At 43.7% G+C, this 17,424-nt stretch overlaps 2 protein-coding genes across 4 annotated transcripts in view; one reads left to right on the top strand and one right to left on the bottom strand.

The window, feature by feature from the left end:
• The window catches only part of LOC119181241 (SPRY domain-containing protein 3), a 38,196-nt gene extending 27,827 nt beyond the window's left edge, over positions 1-10,369 (bottom strand). For 2 of the 3 annotated variants that reach the window (XR_005111172.2, XM_037432438.2), the window contains exons 1-7: positions 8,081-8,203; positions 7,644-7,802; positions 5,082-5,279; positions 3,894-4,038; positions 2,535-2,726; positions 794-943; positions 179-236 (exon numbers count right to left, since the gene is read on the bottom strand). Coding sequence is in view for 2 of the 3 variants with exons in the window: in XM_037432438.2 (XP_037288335.1) it covers positions 179-236; positions 794-943; positions 2,535-2,726; positions 3,894-4,038; positions 5,082-5,279; positions 7,644-7,753 (853 nt within the window). In the remaining variant the exon portion in view is untranslated. Of the gene's footprint in view, positions 1-178; positions 237-793; positions 944-2,534; positions 2,727-3,893; positions 4,039-5,081; positions 5,280-7,643; positions 7,803-8,080; positions 8,204-10,252 lie in introns of those variants that run through there. The other variant, XM_075875443.1, reaches the window with a different exon arrangement.
• Positions 8,353-16,340, top strand: LOC119181787 (protein XRP2). The gene is made up of 9 exons (XM_075875444.1): positions 8,353-8,784; positions 8,856-8,973; positions 10,234-10,325; positions 10,402-10,574; positions 11,581-11,687; positions 11,946-12,053; positions 12,930-13,010; positions 14,431-14,524; positions 15,239-16,340. Exons 1-9 carry the CDS (start codon positions 8,696-8,698, stop codon positions 15,403-15,405), a joined length of 1,029 nt encoding a protein of 342 aa, XP_075731559.1. The 5' UTR covers positions 8,353-8,695; the 3' UTR covers positions 15,406-16,340.
• Positions 16,341-17,424: the final 1,084 nt, after the last annotated feature.

Consider the following 17,424-nt stretch of genomic DNA (forward strand, 5'->3'; position numbering starts at 1 on the left):
GGGGAGGCATTCTGAAGCTTTTTTATCGGCTTTTACGCGGCAACGCATTCTGACGCCGTTCTCTGCAGCTGCCACCACCCACACTGACCCAAAACAATCAGTTGCGACAGGCAGCAGTGCAGAAGCAGATTTCGGAAAAGTTTGCTGAATTTTTTTTTTGAAGGCACACGGGGCTCACCTGCATGGTAGGCAATGGACCCTTCGTTCCAGCCAGGATGCCTGTACCTGGGATAATCCTGCAAGAAAATTCAAGAAAGCCTCGGATTAGCAAGCATTTAAAATTTAGCAGCCAGTCTAGAAACCTCTTGCAGAGGCCGTTCAAGGAATAAAGGCCCCATAAAAAAATTATAAAAGCATTTCAATGAAATATAACACTCCTGACTGGTACATTACATTACGCTATGGAAAATCAGCAACACAAAATAGTGAAAACACCAACAGGATAACTGCACTACAGACATATAAAACAGACACACACACAGGCACAGTGTGTGCGTCTTTTTTATACCTGTGTAGCACGGTTATTCCCTTTGTGTTAATAGGCATGCACACACTTTTCTAGCAACAAGTTGTTCTAAACAAAATATTGAAGATGAAATAAGGCTTGGCAATAACATTGCTCTATCTGTAATTAAACTTTAGATATTTGTGCAAAATAGAGTTGAATATTTCTTAATTGCCAATTTGAAAATATTAACTTCTTTTTGTGTGATTTCTGGCCAACTAAGAATTACGCTGTGCCCGGTCTTAGCAGACCAGAAATCTTTTTAGCAGCAGCAAGAGATAAATTTACCCTGTGGGCCAGCCCAATGGCAATGCAGCACTTTTCTCCGGGGTCTAGAATTTCCAGCTCGAAGTAGTGGTTCGTGGTGCTGAGTGGACTGCGGGTCTGAGCCAAGCCGACGTCTACCATGCTGGTACCTCGGCCCGAGTACTCCAACACCTGTGAGGCAGATTTAGATGTACTATGTGCGTGGGCTGCGACTGGAGGGTGCAAAAGGGGCACTCGGCCCATTCAGGCCACACCAGCACTGGAACCCACACAAGCTACACCAGCACCCTCCCCCTACCCGACGAGCCACGATGCAACATAGGTTTGTACCCCCCTAAAACCACATTCTGCTGAAACCTCATGGCTGCGGCACGGTTGCGTCATATTTATGGAAATATGTGAGCAAACAAGCTGTATCGGCCAATCTGCTATTTGGAGCGCATTCTGCAACTGACGAGTAAAGGTGGCGGGGAAACAAACAAACAAAAAAATATGACCACTTATGTCTGAAAAAGTTATTGGCAATCATTTGGAGCAGTGTATGACACTTTTTCAGCCTTTATAGAAAAAACTTGCGAAGTTTTTTCTATAAAGGCTGAAAAAGTGTCATACACTGCTCCAAATGATTGCCAATAACTTTTTCAGACATAAGTGGTCATACTAGTGCTTACAATTATGCAGTAGTATGCACGCATTAGCAATTGAACGAAATTCGCTGTCCTGTGAGTAGTGTTAACAGCCCCTTCTTAATCATAATATGCTTTTCCACAGGGCATCAGTGTATAGTGACAAAGAAGAAGGCCAATAAGATTTCAAACATCCCCCTCTCCCCCCCCCGCCCTCCTTTATTTTTACAATGGGGATTACGTTTAGGGCACAACATCTCAGCTCGCTTTCAAGGCCCGCTCTACCAGATAAAGTAACAGCGGCGCATGCCTGTTGGTCTGGTGATAGCACCGGTATCTATCGCTGGGACAACTCAACTATGGCAACTTCAAGACAGAAAAATGTTTCATGTTCCGTTGCTATTGCGACCAACGTGGTCGCCGGCAACACCGCCGTTCGCGGCACATTGACTCTGTTCGTGCGCGGAAAATGCGGTACGCGCTCCCAACTCTAGTCGCTAACATGCCATAACAAGAGTCATGGGTGACAGTATGTTAAAACAGAAAAAAAATGTTTTAAGGTCATCAGTGCCAAACGATGACAAGGCGGTGTGCCTTTGAACATGCCATTGATGGCATGCAGTCACTGCAACTGCACAGCCAGAGAGAGCGCAAGAAAGGAGGGCGACTTTTTCAAAACATGACAACGAACTTTTTCCTTTTCCAAGTATCTACTCACAAACTTGAAACAGCCAGACAATGCCAAGGTTGAAATATCACCGGGTTTGTGTTTTTAAGGCATGTTTAGAATGTAATAATAATAATTTGTGGGCGTTATATGTGCTAAAGCCATGATAATATTATGATGCACGCTGTAGTGGAGTGCTTCGGAAATCTGAACCATTTGGCGTTCATTAACGTACACCAACATCGCACCACACATGGGCCTCTCGCATTTCACCTCCACTTAAATGCAACGCCGAGGCTAGAATCAAACTTGCGACTTCCGTTTAAGCAAAGGAGGACTTTACCCACTATACTACTGCAGCGGACAGGAGGTGTGTTTAGAATCGAGCACACATAGCAATACATTAGAAAATGTTACAACTCAAACACCTTGAGCAAGCACAGTAGCACCGTCTAGCCATCTGACTCACGGGTCCGTTAAGATGGACGTCGTGTAGCCGTAGCCACTCGTCTTCATTTGAGTCAACGCACATGAGTGCATCCTCTGTAAGCGAGCACGAAGTGGGTCGCCCGTCACCCAGAAGCCGAACCTGATGCCCAGGATCTCGCATAACTATGGCAGGATGGAGACGTCCAGACACCAACGACGTGGACCTCCCGACCTGCACACAACGTTCTCCCGAATTACGTCCAGACCTTCAAAAAGACATAAGAGAGAACAGCTTGAAAAATAAAATATTTTCAGTATGTCTGGTGGTACAGGGCATTTGAATATTAAGCAGACACTAAAGACAAATATTAAGGCAACATGAATTGTTGAAATAGCATTTCATAAACCTTGTAGTGCTTCTTTTGAACGAAGGAAATGCTCACCTTAGCTTGAAGGGATATCCCCTTTTAGTGGTTGGTACATTATTAGTGCAATTCGAAATCCCTGTCTCCAAAATGGCCGCATGACATAGCTATGCCCATGCTCAGTTAGTCAACAACCACACAAGGTCAGAGCCTGGCGAAAATGCAACTTGTGTTGTTACCAAGGGTAACAGTCAGAAGATATTTTTTCAGTGGACAAAACTGAAATGCACAATTGCAATTTATTCCACCATGTAATGCACTGAGATTTTTTTTTTGCGTCATGAGCAGTTTGAGTACTTGTCGCCAAGTGGCCTTACCAAAATATGTGATCAGACTACACAAAAACTTTCTTCAGCATTTATTGTTGTTTCTCTGTCATTGCTGCTCCTTTGGTACAGTTGCACCCCCTTTTGAAGAGACACACATTGAAATAAGGGTTGATAAGAATATGCAGCCTGCTTATATGAGACCACCTCATATAAAACACAGGAATTTCTCCCCAGTGAATGTCTCTTATAATGAGGTTCAATTGTATTTGTATCGCTTGCTCTGATTAGACCATGAGTTTGCAGCATTGAATGAATAAGATAAAATTGCACTTAGCCCTACTACGTCATCACGCTGGTGCACCAGAATGCCCCACTGATGCCACAAATAGTGTCTTACACTTCTTTTCTCAATTACTAAGAAATTTCTTTATATAATATTGATATTCTAGGAATTATTACACACAGAACTTTCACTCTGACAATAAATTCTATTCACTTTCAGTGTCTTTTTTTTTTTTAAGGGTCATCGACCGATGGTAGTAGTATCTTGCAATGTTTTGTCCTACCGCAATTACAGATTTTTCTTTTCCTGTCTGACAGGTGTCTTAGTTGAGGAAAAGTTAACAAAGGCAATTTGTTCACGATTACGCCACCTTAAATTTAATGCTAGCAGCCTCGTCATAACTTTACAGCAGCTCTACTTACCTCTTTGCCGTTATGTATGATGAAGAAAGTGACAACGGTGCCCCAGTTGCGAAACCGCACCTTGGGGTCAAAGGCGAGGCCGCATCCAATCCTGTCACCGGGTCTGCAGGCCACACCAGGCATACAGCTTTCACACTCCGATAGCCTGTCAGAAGTACACAAAAATTTAGATAAGGGTACTCCGTTATATCAAGACTTTCATTGTGGTGAAGTTCCTCATATCAAGGTTCAACGGTTCGACTTTAACAGCCCACAGACAAAACACGAGCCAGCCTAGCATAGAAGAATCCCCCAAAGCAACGCTTATACTAAGGGAGATGCCACAGTTAAGTGCTCTGGATCAATTCTGCAGGGTTCTTCACTGTGCCCATAAGAGAAAATATTCAAGTGCACGTGTACTCCTTCTTAGTTGCAATGTGGCGGCTGAGACTCCAACAGACAACCTTGCACACTATGTTAGAATGTTCCAACCACCAAGCCAAAAGGGCAAGTAGGAAGACATAATCATTACTACACTAACACTTGGGAGTGCAATAAAGAGTGGTCAAATTCTTCTGGTGGCCCATGCTACCGACTCAATCACGCTGAAACAGAGGCTTATTGATGTAAGGACTGTTTTTATAGACAATATACTATTTTAGTTAGCTTGAGTCGATTAAAACTTTTAAGAACTGCATGTTCATGTCTTATTGTGTGCTTGACTACATTACTACTGCTTGGAATATGATATTTTATTTGACATTCAAAAGGATTTGACAAAAGCATTTTTGGTTGGGATGAAACATTGTGGAACCAAATTGTGCATTTCATACAAAAAGACTGTTATATCTGATGTTCCTCTACAGCAATATGCTGGCCTGCTGGCTAGCTCGGATTGCAGAATGAATGCCCGAAAGATTTTGGTCGCGGATTCAAATCTCAGACCAGGGCATGTCCTTTTTCAATGGCAATACTTTTTATTTTCTGATCAATCTACACAAGCTACCTTTGTAACTGCATGTTTCAAAGAGATGGATGAATGACAACATTTTAGTTTCACAAACGTTCATTTACTATGCATGAGTCTGTATAACTGATAAGTTCAACTGTCATTGCAACAAACAATGCATAAAATAAAGAATGTAATTAGAATGCAGTGATCAATGTGCCCAGTGAGGGCGATCGACTGATTAGAAAATCATCAACTACCTGCCCTGGCTGACTCGGCAAGCAAGCGACAGCGCACAGTCCCACTGGTGCATTCCCGTACCACTTGGGCAGAGGAATCCCAAGACTAGGTCGGCCGTTCCCATGCCGATAAGTTCCACTTCGAAGTAAGCTCGTGATGGACTCGCTGGCTCCACGCCAACGTACAAGCCAGGGTTGCCCTCAGACCCTGCGTCATAACTGCCGAAACAAACAATGTACAATAGATCAAACCATAGAACGTAAATGGGTAAGCGAGCCAAAGAAGGCTGAGAATGCAATGCACATAGTTTCTCAATTATGTGTACCATACTCAATTAAAACCTAAAAAGAAACGTCCACTCCACTCACAGCCACTGCTGCCACTCCCACAGAGAATTTGCGTAAGCTGACAGTAGCGCTTACTAATTTTTGTGGTGTCCAGCGTTTCACAAGCGTTTCAGAGAGCCAACTTTTAAATACAGACCCACGTTTGTGTCAATGGTTTCAGGTCAGAAACTTGAACATCATGGTAAATATTGCCAGCGATTATGACAGCGAAAAGCAGCTAGCACGACTGTCCTTCACAAGTGCACGGCATGGCATGTTAGCTGCTATCATGTGGGAGGAGCCGCCATTTTTTTCTTTCTCAAGTTGTAACAAGCCAAATTACAATCACACGATAAAGAGAAATAGAAGTGGAGTGAAAAAAATTATAAATTTAAAAAGACATGACCATCTGTGGAAGTCAAACCCACAACCTTATGTAGAGTGCACACTACCAGTTGTGCTACAGCAGTGGCAGTTCCTTCACCACACCCTCAAGTGTTAATTTACATGCAACATTGAGAGTATTGGCCAGCACCAAACATCAGAAGGAGGTCAACCTCAAGCCTACTGTCACAATGCTGCCACTACCTTAAAACCTTTCTGCAGTAGCAGTCCTCTGCAGAAGAAAAAGAAGTTTACAGGAACAATAAAATTCATGTTTGCATCATGATAAGACCTGCTCGGCCTCCATGAAAAAATTTGGGCAGACAAGTTAAACGAATTCTGCAATAAAAGTGGAGTAAACTGCCCACACGGCTTCCAGAAAAAGTTCGTTGACTAAATCCCCGAGGTCATTCTGCTGTGAATTTATTTTGCCTCTAGCCCAAACACCAAACGAAAGTGGTTAGATCTGCTGACATTTACAGCATATGATCTATACTTTGTGAAATCAACCCAGTGAACAAGAAAATTGGGCTTAAAGATCTTCCCGTCTTTCCCAACCGTCGCGGGGTCCCTCACTGACACTTGATGGTTCTCACGGAAAAGGCCAGGGGACGGGAACCCCAGACTCTCCCCTTGCTGGACCAGAATGACCTTTCCTAGACTAGACGGCGCTGCTGACAATAGTGGAAGTGAAAGCGGTCAGCGCGGGGTGACTTGGTGGCCAAACAGGCAGTGAAAGAGCCCTTACACCAACGAACTATCATAGATGTGCGGCTCTCCAAAGCAGTAGTAAATGGTGTAAATAAACGTCTTGCATACAATATAGAATCCCATCGTAAGTGAGCTACTTTAATCGAACCCCTTTTTATAACATACTGCGAGCATACTTTTTTACAAAAGATCGGGCAAAATTTTACACTGTGCTCTATATGTCATTTAGCTTTGATAAATCATTTAGCTCTGGCTAGTTCTGTGTACACATCACAACTAGCAATGCTGCAACAACCGAAATATGTGATGGATCGCTCCACAGGACATTTCCATACACGCACTGAAAGGCACACGAGTTTTCAAGTTGTTTTTCCAACAAAACTAGGCTCCCCTGCCATGCAAGTGGTGTCACGCATCACTCATTATTGTGGCCCAACCGTGCTGCACAGAAGACGTAACCAACACGGCCTTGCGCTCTGGCGAGCTTTATTCCAGTGGTGTGCTCTGCAGAGTTGAAAGATGGCAAAAGGAAATACAATCTTTAACGACTGCGCTAAAAGAAACACAACAACTTGATGCACTAACTGGTGTTTGTGTCTACGAGTTTGCACAATGTATGCAGGTGAACACTTGGTTTCACTTGAAGAGGCTTTCTGAAATGTGAAAAAAAAAACAACAAGAAAACACTCTACATTAAGTGTACTTGAGATGTGCATTCAGCATAGGTTGTTTATGAGTACATACATTTTCTCTACCGTTAGCAAATGCTTCTAATGACGCTTACTGGGGCACGGGTTCATTGCCTGCCCGATGCAATAACAGTTACGATGCAATTAGTGAACAAACACCAACTCGGAACTGGCACGCTGCATCAGTCGCTCACAAGTTCAACTGTGTTACAGAGTTCCTCTGATATTTTAAAAAGAACTTTTACCGCCCTTATAGGCACTGATAGATCATTGGAACTTCACAGCACGATCAATGCCCGCTTCGATCTACCACTGAGCAGCACACTGAAAGGGCAAAACTAATAGCCCAGGGGCCCGAAACACTCACGGTAAATTCGAGGAACGCATACCACCGTATGTCACGTCAGCTGCTGGGCAAAATGCAACACTGCACCCAACTACGTCTGTCGCAAAACGCCGAGGGGGCTCTTACCACAGCATGTCATCTTCGACAAAGATGTTGTCCACGAAGAGCTGCCTCATGTCCATACACGGCTTGAGGACTGCGTTGGCCGTTGCTGGTAGCCGGCGTTCGAGCTCCATCGTCGCCGACAACAGATAGCTCGAAGCAGAGCGAAACCAATGGGCGCTCCTACGACCGAGAAAGAGATCACGTCGTCAACGACGGTCACGTCGGACTATTTGGCAGCGCGACAGCGTTTAAGCTGTTACTGTTACGAAAGTCGGCTAAACGTGATTTAGTGATGGCGACGTTTCTTTTATTTCTGTCCGTTCATAAACAAGGCTAGTAGCGCACCCATAGACGTGCGATCTCGCTCAGGGCACAACGGTTTCGCGTCAAACGGTGGCTATACACGGGCCGTCAACAGCAAAAAACGAGTCGGAGGTGTGCCAGTGAGTTTTAGTTACCTCGTGGGATCACATTAGGGCGAGAATTCCGGTAGAAACAACACGTAAACACGAACGTCTGCGGGCAATCGCGTGCGACCATACAAACCGCACAGGTAGGGTGGCCAAGCAGCCAGAAAGCCACGGGGTTAGTTTCGTAATGTTAGGAAAATTTTTTACACCACTAAATACAACACCAAAAATGTTTGTTATTTATATAAAATTTAAAATGTCTTCCAAGTACGCTAAATAATTACCTAAAGTACAACAAAATGCCACATGTAAAAACAAAAACTTGTACCGCGAAATTTGAATTGCGTTTTTTTTCTCACCACACAGGGGTTCGTGAGGATTTCCAAATTGTACAGCAACATCGCTCCCTCACTCAGGCGCAGCCAATGCGTAAAACGTGTGGCGGTGCCGTCAAAAGTTCTGAAGCTATTTTGTTTTCTTTATTACGACCGATTTTCCCACTGATCTGCTTCCTCACGGCTTCAATACCGTCGCTTAGCAACGGCGTGCTTAGCAATGGACAACACCGCCGAGAACTCTCGGGCGCTGTTGCACGCGCACACTTAAACCACCCAGTTTAGTTTATGAAGTTTACGTGGTTAAGCACGCGAATAGCGCACCAATATGGGTGCAGTTCAACGCAAACTGACGATGTTCACTCAAGCAAATTATCTGCCGAGAGAACCTTGCGATCGATCGAAAGCGTATTCGTGGTGAGTGAAGCGACTGCTTTCGCGGTTTTTTGTGATGGCCCGTCTCAAGAGAATCGCCCGCGTTTTCCCAGGGATGCCAAGCCAAAAGTGGACGCCTCGAACTACACCGTGGAAAATGCGGTCGACACAACCGTCACGAAGTGCTCGGGAAACGTCAACGGCCAACAGTTCGTCATACGAAATTGCCACGTATGCGTTTTTTTACGTTTTGTGACTGGCTCGCGGGAACAGCCGCGCTTATGCACAAAGTTCGAGCGAAAATCAGTGCTGAACGCCCGAGGAAAAAAAGAGAGAGAGAGAGAAAAAAACTTATCCAGTTTGTGCACGCGAGAATGAATACAAGGCCGCACGCCCTTTCACAAAGATCATTACATTTTTTTTTTCATAGAGCACTTCAAATATTTATAATTTTTGCGCGCTCGGGCTAGTGCAGTGTTAAATAACGTCATACCAGTAATTCACATTGCACACTCATGCAACTTTATTTATTATTATTTTTTACTTTTTAGTAAAAGACCACATGGTTACACCATCACTAACGGCTTACTTTTGTTGGTTAATGCAATATGTTCACAATTGGCACAGAATTCATACACGATTAAGCCCCAAAGATTGCCACCTGATCAGAAGCATTACACAAGAAATCCATTATACACAGTCTCATATATTACACTGCATGTTATTTTGCAAGATCTTCCCTCTAACAATCTTGCCTGAATGTGATGCTGAATATGCACATTGTATGATTAAAAATACAAGTATGCCGTGTTTAAATTAAGAGACTGTTTCCTTATTGGTAATTAAGTACGTGCATGTATGACAATTAAATAAAACAGAGGTAGTCACTCATATTTACTTGTCCTTTAGTCTGAATTTTCTAGAAAAAATCGACTTGGGTTGAAGTCTGAGAATGCAAGTATACCAGAACCATAAATTTATGATTAGTACATACTCCGAGCTGCATATAAATCTACCATATCAACTCACAACTTTTTCGTGTGACCACTCCATCAATGCAGCTTTGGGTGTAAAGAAGTCAAACTTGCTGTGTATCAAGTGTACCAGCCGCAACTGTGCAGTGGGTGTGTGACCAGTAGAAACGAGCTGGCAGTTTGAACAATTTACATTTATACCTGGAATTTTCATAAATACACGGAGACCTATACGCAAATTCATGGGGCCACTGCAGATGAATTAAGAAATAGGTGAGATTAATAGTGGCAGCCTGAATGAAACCAAAGGCACCCCTATCCCCTCCCAATGAACCCTTGCCTCTGATCACCAACTACATTGGTGTCAATTGTCAGCGTAATGTACGTCTTCACACACCGCAGAAGCACTGTCATGTGTGGTGCATTGTAGCTCCAGCAATATACTTGATAACATGGGCTTTTATAGAAGACCTCTTCTTTTAAAATCTATGCCTAAAATATATAAGCTCCCATGCAGAATGCAAGCCTGTACATACTGGACCACATCAACTCTGTGACTATTGATGACTGCGTCAACTGCAACATTGTCCTTGGCCCAACACAGGGAAGGTAAGGGCAAAACCTCTATTGATATTTTTGCTGATCTGCTCTCAATACTCTCACATCTGCTGGCTTACACGTGCAGCGTGTTCCTGCGAAACTGCAACAACGTGCGGCTTGCATCCGCATGCCAACAGCTGCGGGCACGTGACTGCTCTGCCGTCGATTCCTGGCTTTGCTGCTCCACCCAGCCTTCCATAGAGTCCTGCTCCGAGATGCGATTTGGTTGTCTGACGATGGAATTTGAGCAGTTCTCAGGCAAGTCTACATTCATATCATTAATAAAATACATGTGGCTTGCACACACATTCGTACTCTTTCTTTCAAACAAGTTCCTAATTGACATTTACCTATTATATTTACTTAGCCAGTCTGTTACATTGAATGAATGGCTAATTCTTTGTATACGTGCAGTGTAAAGACTGACTAAGGTGTCAGTAGAATTTTCGAAGTGTATAGAAGTCTACATCAGTATTTGCTGGACGAATGACAGCTAAACAAATCCAAACTATGAAATGATGTGCATGAGTCCATGCTATGTGAAAGTCCAGGGGGGGTGTCTAGACAAAAGCACTTCGATACTGCTCCCACTAGCTGGCAGCAGATGCAATGAAAAGGCTCCAGCACCGATTTCCGAGCCTACCCTCGCTCTTTTCACTAAGAGAGAGAGAGAGAAATATAGATGAAAAGGAAAATGCAGAGATGATAGATAACCTGGTAGAAGTAACCGCTAAGGGACCATGTACTATGCTGTGCACAGTACATGGTCTTTCATGCTCTCAGCAATTGTTGATTAATTTTTCACCCTGCAATCTGCTAGCCATTTGGTCAGAGTACAAAGTAGATGGTTGAGCAACTGCCAGGGAATGCTTTGGTCCTGAGTTCGAATCCACGATCGGGATGAACAAACTAGGAAGCTTTCATTTTGCAAGTCATATGGATTCCTGTTCTAGTGCCACAATAAAAATAAGTGGATGACAACTACACTAAAACCTCAATATAACAAAAACAGATATAACAAAATATCGGTTAAAGCAAAGTAAAGGAAGCAAAGCAAAGTAAAGTAAAGCCTTCCAATAAATACAGTGTTAGGAATAACCTATACAACCAATTTTCCGACATAACAAACTTATTTTTTTGCAAATTGCAACTTCGTTATACGAGGTTTAAGTGCATTCCCCTTTTTAAGTTTTCTGTTACAGATGCTAACTTTACTATGAGAAACAAAATTAAGCGATGCTAACACAATGATTTGCTCCTCTAGAGCAGCTACAAAAGGCCCAACTCAGCCCGTTCAACAACCACTGGAGTGAGGTGTACGACTTTACTCCAACGCCACCGGAGCCAAACTGGTCACTGTTACCGCCAGAGGCAAGTATCAATTGTAGTATTCTCTCAAAAGAAAATGCATGTACAACCATGAGTGGGGATCGCTGGCGCTGTCTGTGACCTGTAAGTGATCTCTGATGATTCCCAACATGGCAGAATTACAAGGGCCCATTTTTTTGTAAATTATAATTAAACAGTCCACACTACCTTTGAGCTTCACGCAATTGTGAAGTTAAAATAGAGAGAGAACTCGGACAGAGCGCACCAATCACCAATGGCATTTGCATGTTGGCGAAGCAGGCGATGCCGCATACCCTGGTGGAATCCTGTCCAGTCTCAGTGAGCTTGGACCCCAAGACAAGCAACGTGCCTCTCACACTTGGGCCCGGCTGCAAGCGTGACGTTCAGGCAAGTTTCTCCATTTGTTGTGTGATAATGCTCATAGGCAACAGTGTGCTAGGGAGTAGTACGCAGGACATGTGCCGCCATAGGTTGGCAAATAAATTGGAGCTCATTCAGACTCACCCAAGGAGTATATTTCGCTCCTTCCAGCTCAATGGCATCTTGTGACTGTTCAACTAGGTCAGTGGTTCTCAGCCATGAATGGGTCGGCGACCCCTTGTGGGCTAGTGTAAGCAATGGGGGACCCCTTGCAGTGAAGTGGAGTGGAGTGAGGGGGGATGCGTAAGTAAATTATCACAACTGGAGTGTAAAATAGGTTCCTTTTACTGCTACCAAAAACATCAAACAAATGTGCCAAATCACTTCATTTTGGACAGTCCATCAATACGTGGCACAGTCACGCTTAGAAAAATGCGGGTGAGGGTCTCGCGAATCATATAAATGGCTTCGCGACGGACCCCCTAGGGTCCGTGGATTCCCTTTTGAGAACCACTGAACTGGGTTATTATTACTAACTAGCGTAATCAGACGTGAAAAGACCATCTTTAAGATTCATATATGATGGCATCTGGTGTTGGTTGCGATAAAATATACTTTTTATGCTGGTGCAAAATTTTAATCTGATTTCATAGTGTTTGGAATAGACTTCACGTAGCTGCTTTGTGCTTGAGAGAGATACTATTACAGTGCGCTTTGTCCTATATCTCCGCTCTATCTTCCTTCAGATACTTTTACATCGTCATTTAAAAAAAAATATATAACTTAGAATTTGAGGCCACACATGCTCTAGTGTGTGAGTGGCTCGGGAGGTTAATGTATCGACAGCGATCTGCATTTCAGGCGAAACGTACGACTCTTCCTCACCACATTTACTTTTTGCAGCGGTGCTTGGTGGTGCTCTTCTGGGACGACAGGCTGCGGGACAACAGCATGGCTTTCGTACGGGGCATGAGGGAAGCGCAGGTAATGTATCAGGTGCATGGCTTGTCGATGTCTCCTGTCGTCACGGCATCACGATGTCGCAAGGTCGACGAAATTTGTGACGCAATCGTGATGTGACGAAGCAGGTTAGGATCTTTGCTTGTCGGTTTTTCATGTCTTCACGGCGTCACGTAGTCATGGTCCGTCACAAGAATGGGTATGCACCACAACATTAGGTAAATTTCATTACTCGCTACCAGTCCACTAAAAACGAAGGCGGCAACGGTGAACTCAACTAATAGCCGACGACATTAGTGGAGCTAAAACACCCGTCCCTATATGCTGTAGGGAACTGAAATCGAGCATGCGTGGAAAAAAAAGAAGGCAAACGCTCCATGTTTCATATTAGTGGAGCTGGAGTGCCCTTCTCTACATGCTTTGCTGATCGACTGTTTTATTTTCACAACACTGCACCGGCCAAGTTGCTCAGAGTTCTGAATTTGTGACTGTAGGCATCCTTAAGCATACTGCGGCAGTAGCGTGCCTGCTATTGCATGAAACTTTCAGCCTTGTGTCATATAAATTAGTGTACCGCTCTTGCAAGGACGTTTTCCAAGTTGGTGCAACACAGAAAGCACCTCTTTGTTTGCAAGCAGAAGAAATCAGTGTTGTATATTTTTTGTAATACATGATCAAACTTGTACAAGTTTGTCATCATTCTTAGAAAAAAAAAAAGGACTTCTAAAACATGGCAGCTCCCGATGTACAACTTGCTGCTGTGTGTCACTTGCTCTGAAAAATACTAGAAGCTTGCCAGGTTCTGTTCATGAATGGCAAAATAGCCTACAAAGATCTTTGATTGCCATTACTGGGTCAGGAGGTCAATTTGTACAAAAATGATACATGACCATCGCTATCAATATAAGTTTTAGGTCGCCTTACTTTGATGTGTTACCTATCTCAGCATTCTTGTTTCGAGCACCACAGTCACAGGTCTTGTACCAGTAGCTGTGTTCCCATAAGTGTGCAATGAAAGTCCGTGTGCCAAGATGCTGGCATTGATTGTGAAGCCACAGAAAGCCAAAGTAATCTTTTGCAGCCACGATGACCTGAATTTCACAATCTTTTCATTTGCACACCTCAATGAAAAACACGAACTAGTGGCTCGCTGTATAAACCAGCGATACTTATACCCAGGCGAGAACTGCGTCGCCACGTATCTAAAAAATAAACTAGAAAAAAGAAGCAACCCCTCGGCACCTGTATGCAAGGCAGTGAAGGAGAGCCCCACCTGTGGATGCTATTTGGCTCTACTTGTAGTACAGCACATAAGGGGAGAGTTCAATTTTTTTTTCATCTCCCCTAAGAATCCGTTTCGCAGATTCCTTGAGTAAAATGCTCCTTACAGAGCCTAAATTTTCGATAGTGAAGGGGCCTTTAATAAAACACATTTATACTGCAGGCAGATCTTGTACAAACTACAGAAGCATGTCTGGAGGATGGCTTGGCACGGTCCATATTTCAGAACGGACAACATGGAAAGCTTGCCAAGAGGGGTAAGGAATCTATCACTGCTTTCGTGCTTCGTACTATGTATTTACTATTCAGTGTTAAGGCTAGATTATATAACATGATGGGACTGAGAAGTTCTGCTTAACATTAAATGTGTTGCATATGCAAGGCCAGAAATCTACCCTCAATATTTAGCCAGTTGCACCGGTATGCCAACTATGGTCAAGCTAGGAACATTGCTTAGTTCAGTTGCACAATGTAAATAAATGCAACCAACTTCTGCCAATTAAGTTGACCAACTCTTTCTGAATAAAAATTACGAGTCATACTTGGAACTTTTCTTGGAATGTGAAGGAAAAAGCCTAGTTAGGCCCATAGTAATTTGGCAATGTCGATCCGAGTCCAAGCAGCAATGTACAGGCACCATGCAATGGAGTTTCCGAAACATGACACCGCAAGAACAGTCTAGCGAGCAGAAGCAGCCAAATCGGTCTTGTACCCAACTGGAAGTAACCATGACTCGCACGTCTACATCTCCAGGTGTCTAGACCGTGCCCACTTTGCAGGGCCATATCTGCAAGACAGGTGCGAAACACGCATCTCGCTTATTACATCCACACTGCACCATTGCTCACGTGAACATTGCAAAGACAAAGTCGACGCACACTTTGTGCACTGACGTGCTATGATTGCAATTGTAGAGTTCAGCCATGATCATTGTAGAGTTCAATTCAGCCCTGATCACATGAACCTTGCAGGTCCTGCGGTCGTCTTCGAGTATATGGGCACGAACTGCCGAGAAACATGCCAACAAGTTGCTGCCCGATTGACGTCGGGGACTCACTACATCTCTCCCCAGGAACCAGAGACGACAAAGAAACAAATCGAAGCCGCTTTCAACACAACCCAGGGCATGTTCTCTTGACGAGCAAATGTATACTGTACATTGGGAAACTGTGAAAATGCCTCGCTGCTGCAACGTCGCCTAGACTTCTCAGCAAAGCTGAAGATGAGAGTGGCAAGCATTCTCAATTTCACCACTGGAGTACTAAATGCCGTGACTAGACATATCAAGTGGGAACTGTACTCTGGTCCGAATACGTGAGGTACAATACACGAGGTTAGAATACGTGAGGTACAAAGAGGCGCAGTTGCGTGCATCTTCCCTAGTCCCTCAGTCTGGTCTAATATGACACTAGATGCCTTTGAATATCCGTCCCCGACGTATAACCACCGCGTGAGTAACTGCATTAGGAACGCTGCACACAAAACATTCATTGACTGAACACATCACCTCGAGCAGTCTAGGTACGCAGGCACCGGGTAATCGAAGAAGCCTGCCAATTTGGTTGACATTTCGTGTCCTGTACAGCATGTACCTACAAGAGGCAGGAGTGGTGCTTGTAAAATGTGAAGGTATACTTGAGAATCTCACATCGGTCACGAAAACTTCGTGTGATCTTTGCTTGACAAAATAATCTCATTTCGTAGCTCGGGAAGTTTGGAACAGGTCTAAGAGAGGACAAAAGCATGAAAAATGTCATGTAATGTTGAACACCAGTATTACTTGTTTTTCTGCACAGGTGAATGTAGTTAACACAAAGCTGTTGTGACATTTTGCACTTTGTTTACAGTGTCAAGCTCACATAAGTCGCTACCTAGAACACACCCTGCAACATCCCGTACAAACTTGGCATTTCGTTTTTCTCTACCCGACAGGCAGCTATTGTTCCCAGATACTTTTGCAGTACTGTGCCAGTCTTTTCTTTCTTTGTCTCAAAATTTTGTTATTGGATTTGCTGGTAATGTAGACGGCAAGATGTGCAATACAAATTTGTAATAAAATTTATCCCGTCGGCCTGTGTTGTGGAACTGCTTCAACTTCCAACTCCTAAACGAAACCCATGCGAATGCATGAGGTGTTTCAATTCAATACGTAACCGTAGGTGTGTGCACGGGCGCGGTCACCCCCTCTCCCCCTTGTCACCTAAGAAAGGGCCCAAAATAGGCTCCATAAATATACTTAATTGGGAGGGGGGGGGGGGCATTGAACAAACCTTTGCCCCCCTGAAAGGGAATGCTTATTAGATGCAACAGATGCACTGTAGAGGTGCAAGCACAAGGACGCTCACGAAAAACAACATTGAGCTCACACTTGTTTTTTTTTTGTGAATTTCTGTGTGGGCACACTCTCAAACCACAGTGAATAGACATTTCAAGCGCAACGCTTCAAATCCTTACTTAAAGGGTACCGGTACGAAAATTATCAACTGTTTATAGTGCATCAAATGAGAGGCCAAGCCATCAAGAGCCTAGCAAATTCAGTGATAAGTGTGAATGCTCCCTGAAAAAATACACTACAGTTTTAAAAGATACTTCTGGTTTCTACTGTACCCTGACGTCACAACAAGGCATGAACTTCTAGTCACCTGCCCACGCAAGATGTCGAGACATTTCCACGGCCACTTCGCTCTTCAATCTATTAGCGACTACAGTGTTTGATGTTATAACAACGGTCATTTTGAAAGTTTTGGCACCTGACGTCGTCCCAACAAGATATACCGGAGCATGAAGTTACCAGAATTGACACTGTAGCCAGACGTCATTCTAGCGATGTCAGCGGGTACGCCACGTTAAAATGAACCAATTTAAATTTCAAATCAAAATATTTTATCAGCATTTACTGTATTTCACACTCACACAAAGCCGCCTCTATGTACAGGAGATTTGTATGAAAAAGTAAACCATCCTTGAAAAGTTTGTCCACTACCTTTTTCAAGTGAAATTTTAGAGTAGCCTAGCAACGTAGCAGTGGTCTTGTTAGCTAAATACTGCTTGGCCCAGTCCTACAGTCACGTTAAAAGTTCCGAGTCTAGTGGGTCAATCTCAGAGTCCAACCATTTGAACAGCTGAAGAACACACAAAGGAACAATAGAGGCGAATA

This window comes from Rhipicephalus microplus, chromosome 10 (assembly GCF_043290135.1).
Source record: "Rhipicephalus microplus isolate Deutch F79 chromosome 10, USDA_Rmic, whole genome shotgun sequence".
Taxonomy (NCBI): Eukaryota; Metazoa; Arthropoda; class Arachnida; order Ixodida; family Ixodidae; genus Rhipicephalus; species Rhipicephalus microplus.

Excerpts from the sequence above, each read along its gene's own strand:
- LOC119181787 (XM_075875444.1), top strand. The coding sequence starts at position 8,696 with ATGGGTGCAGTTCAACGCAAACTGACGATGTTCACTCAAGCAAATTAT. Across the intron at positions 8,785-8,855 it reads CGATCGAAAGCGTATTCGTG|GGATGCCAAGCCAAAAGTGG; the intron begins GTGAGTGAAGCG and ends GCGTTTTCCCAG. Across the intron at positions 14,525-15,238 it reads TGGAAAGCTTGCCAAGAGGG|GTCCTGCGGTCGTCTTCGAG; the intron begins GTAAGGAATCTA and ends TGAACCTTGCAG.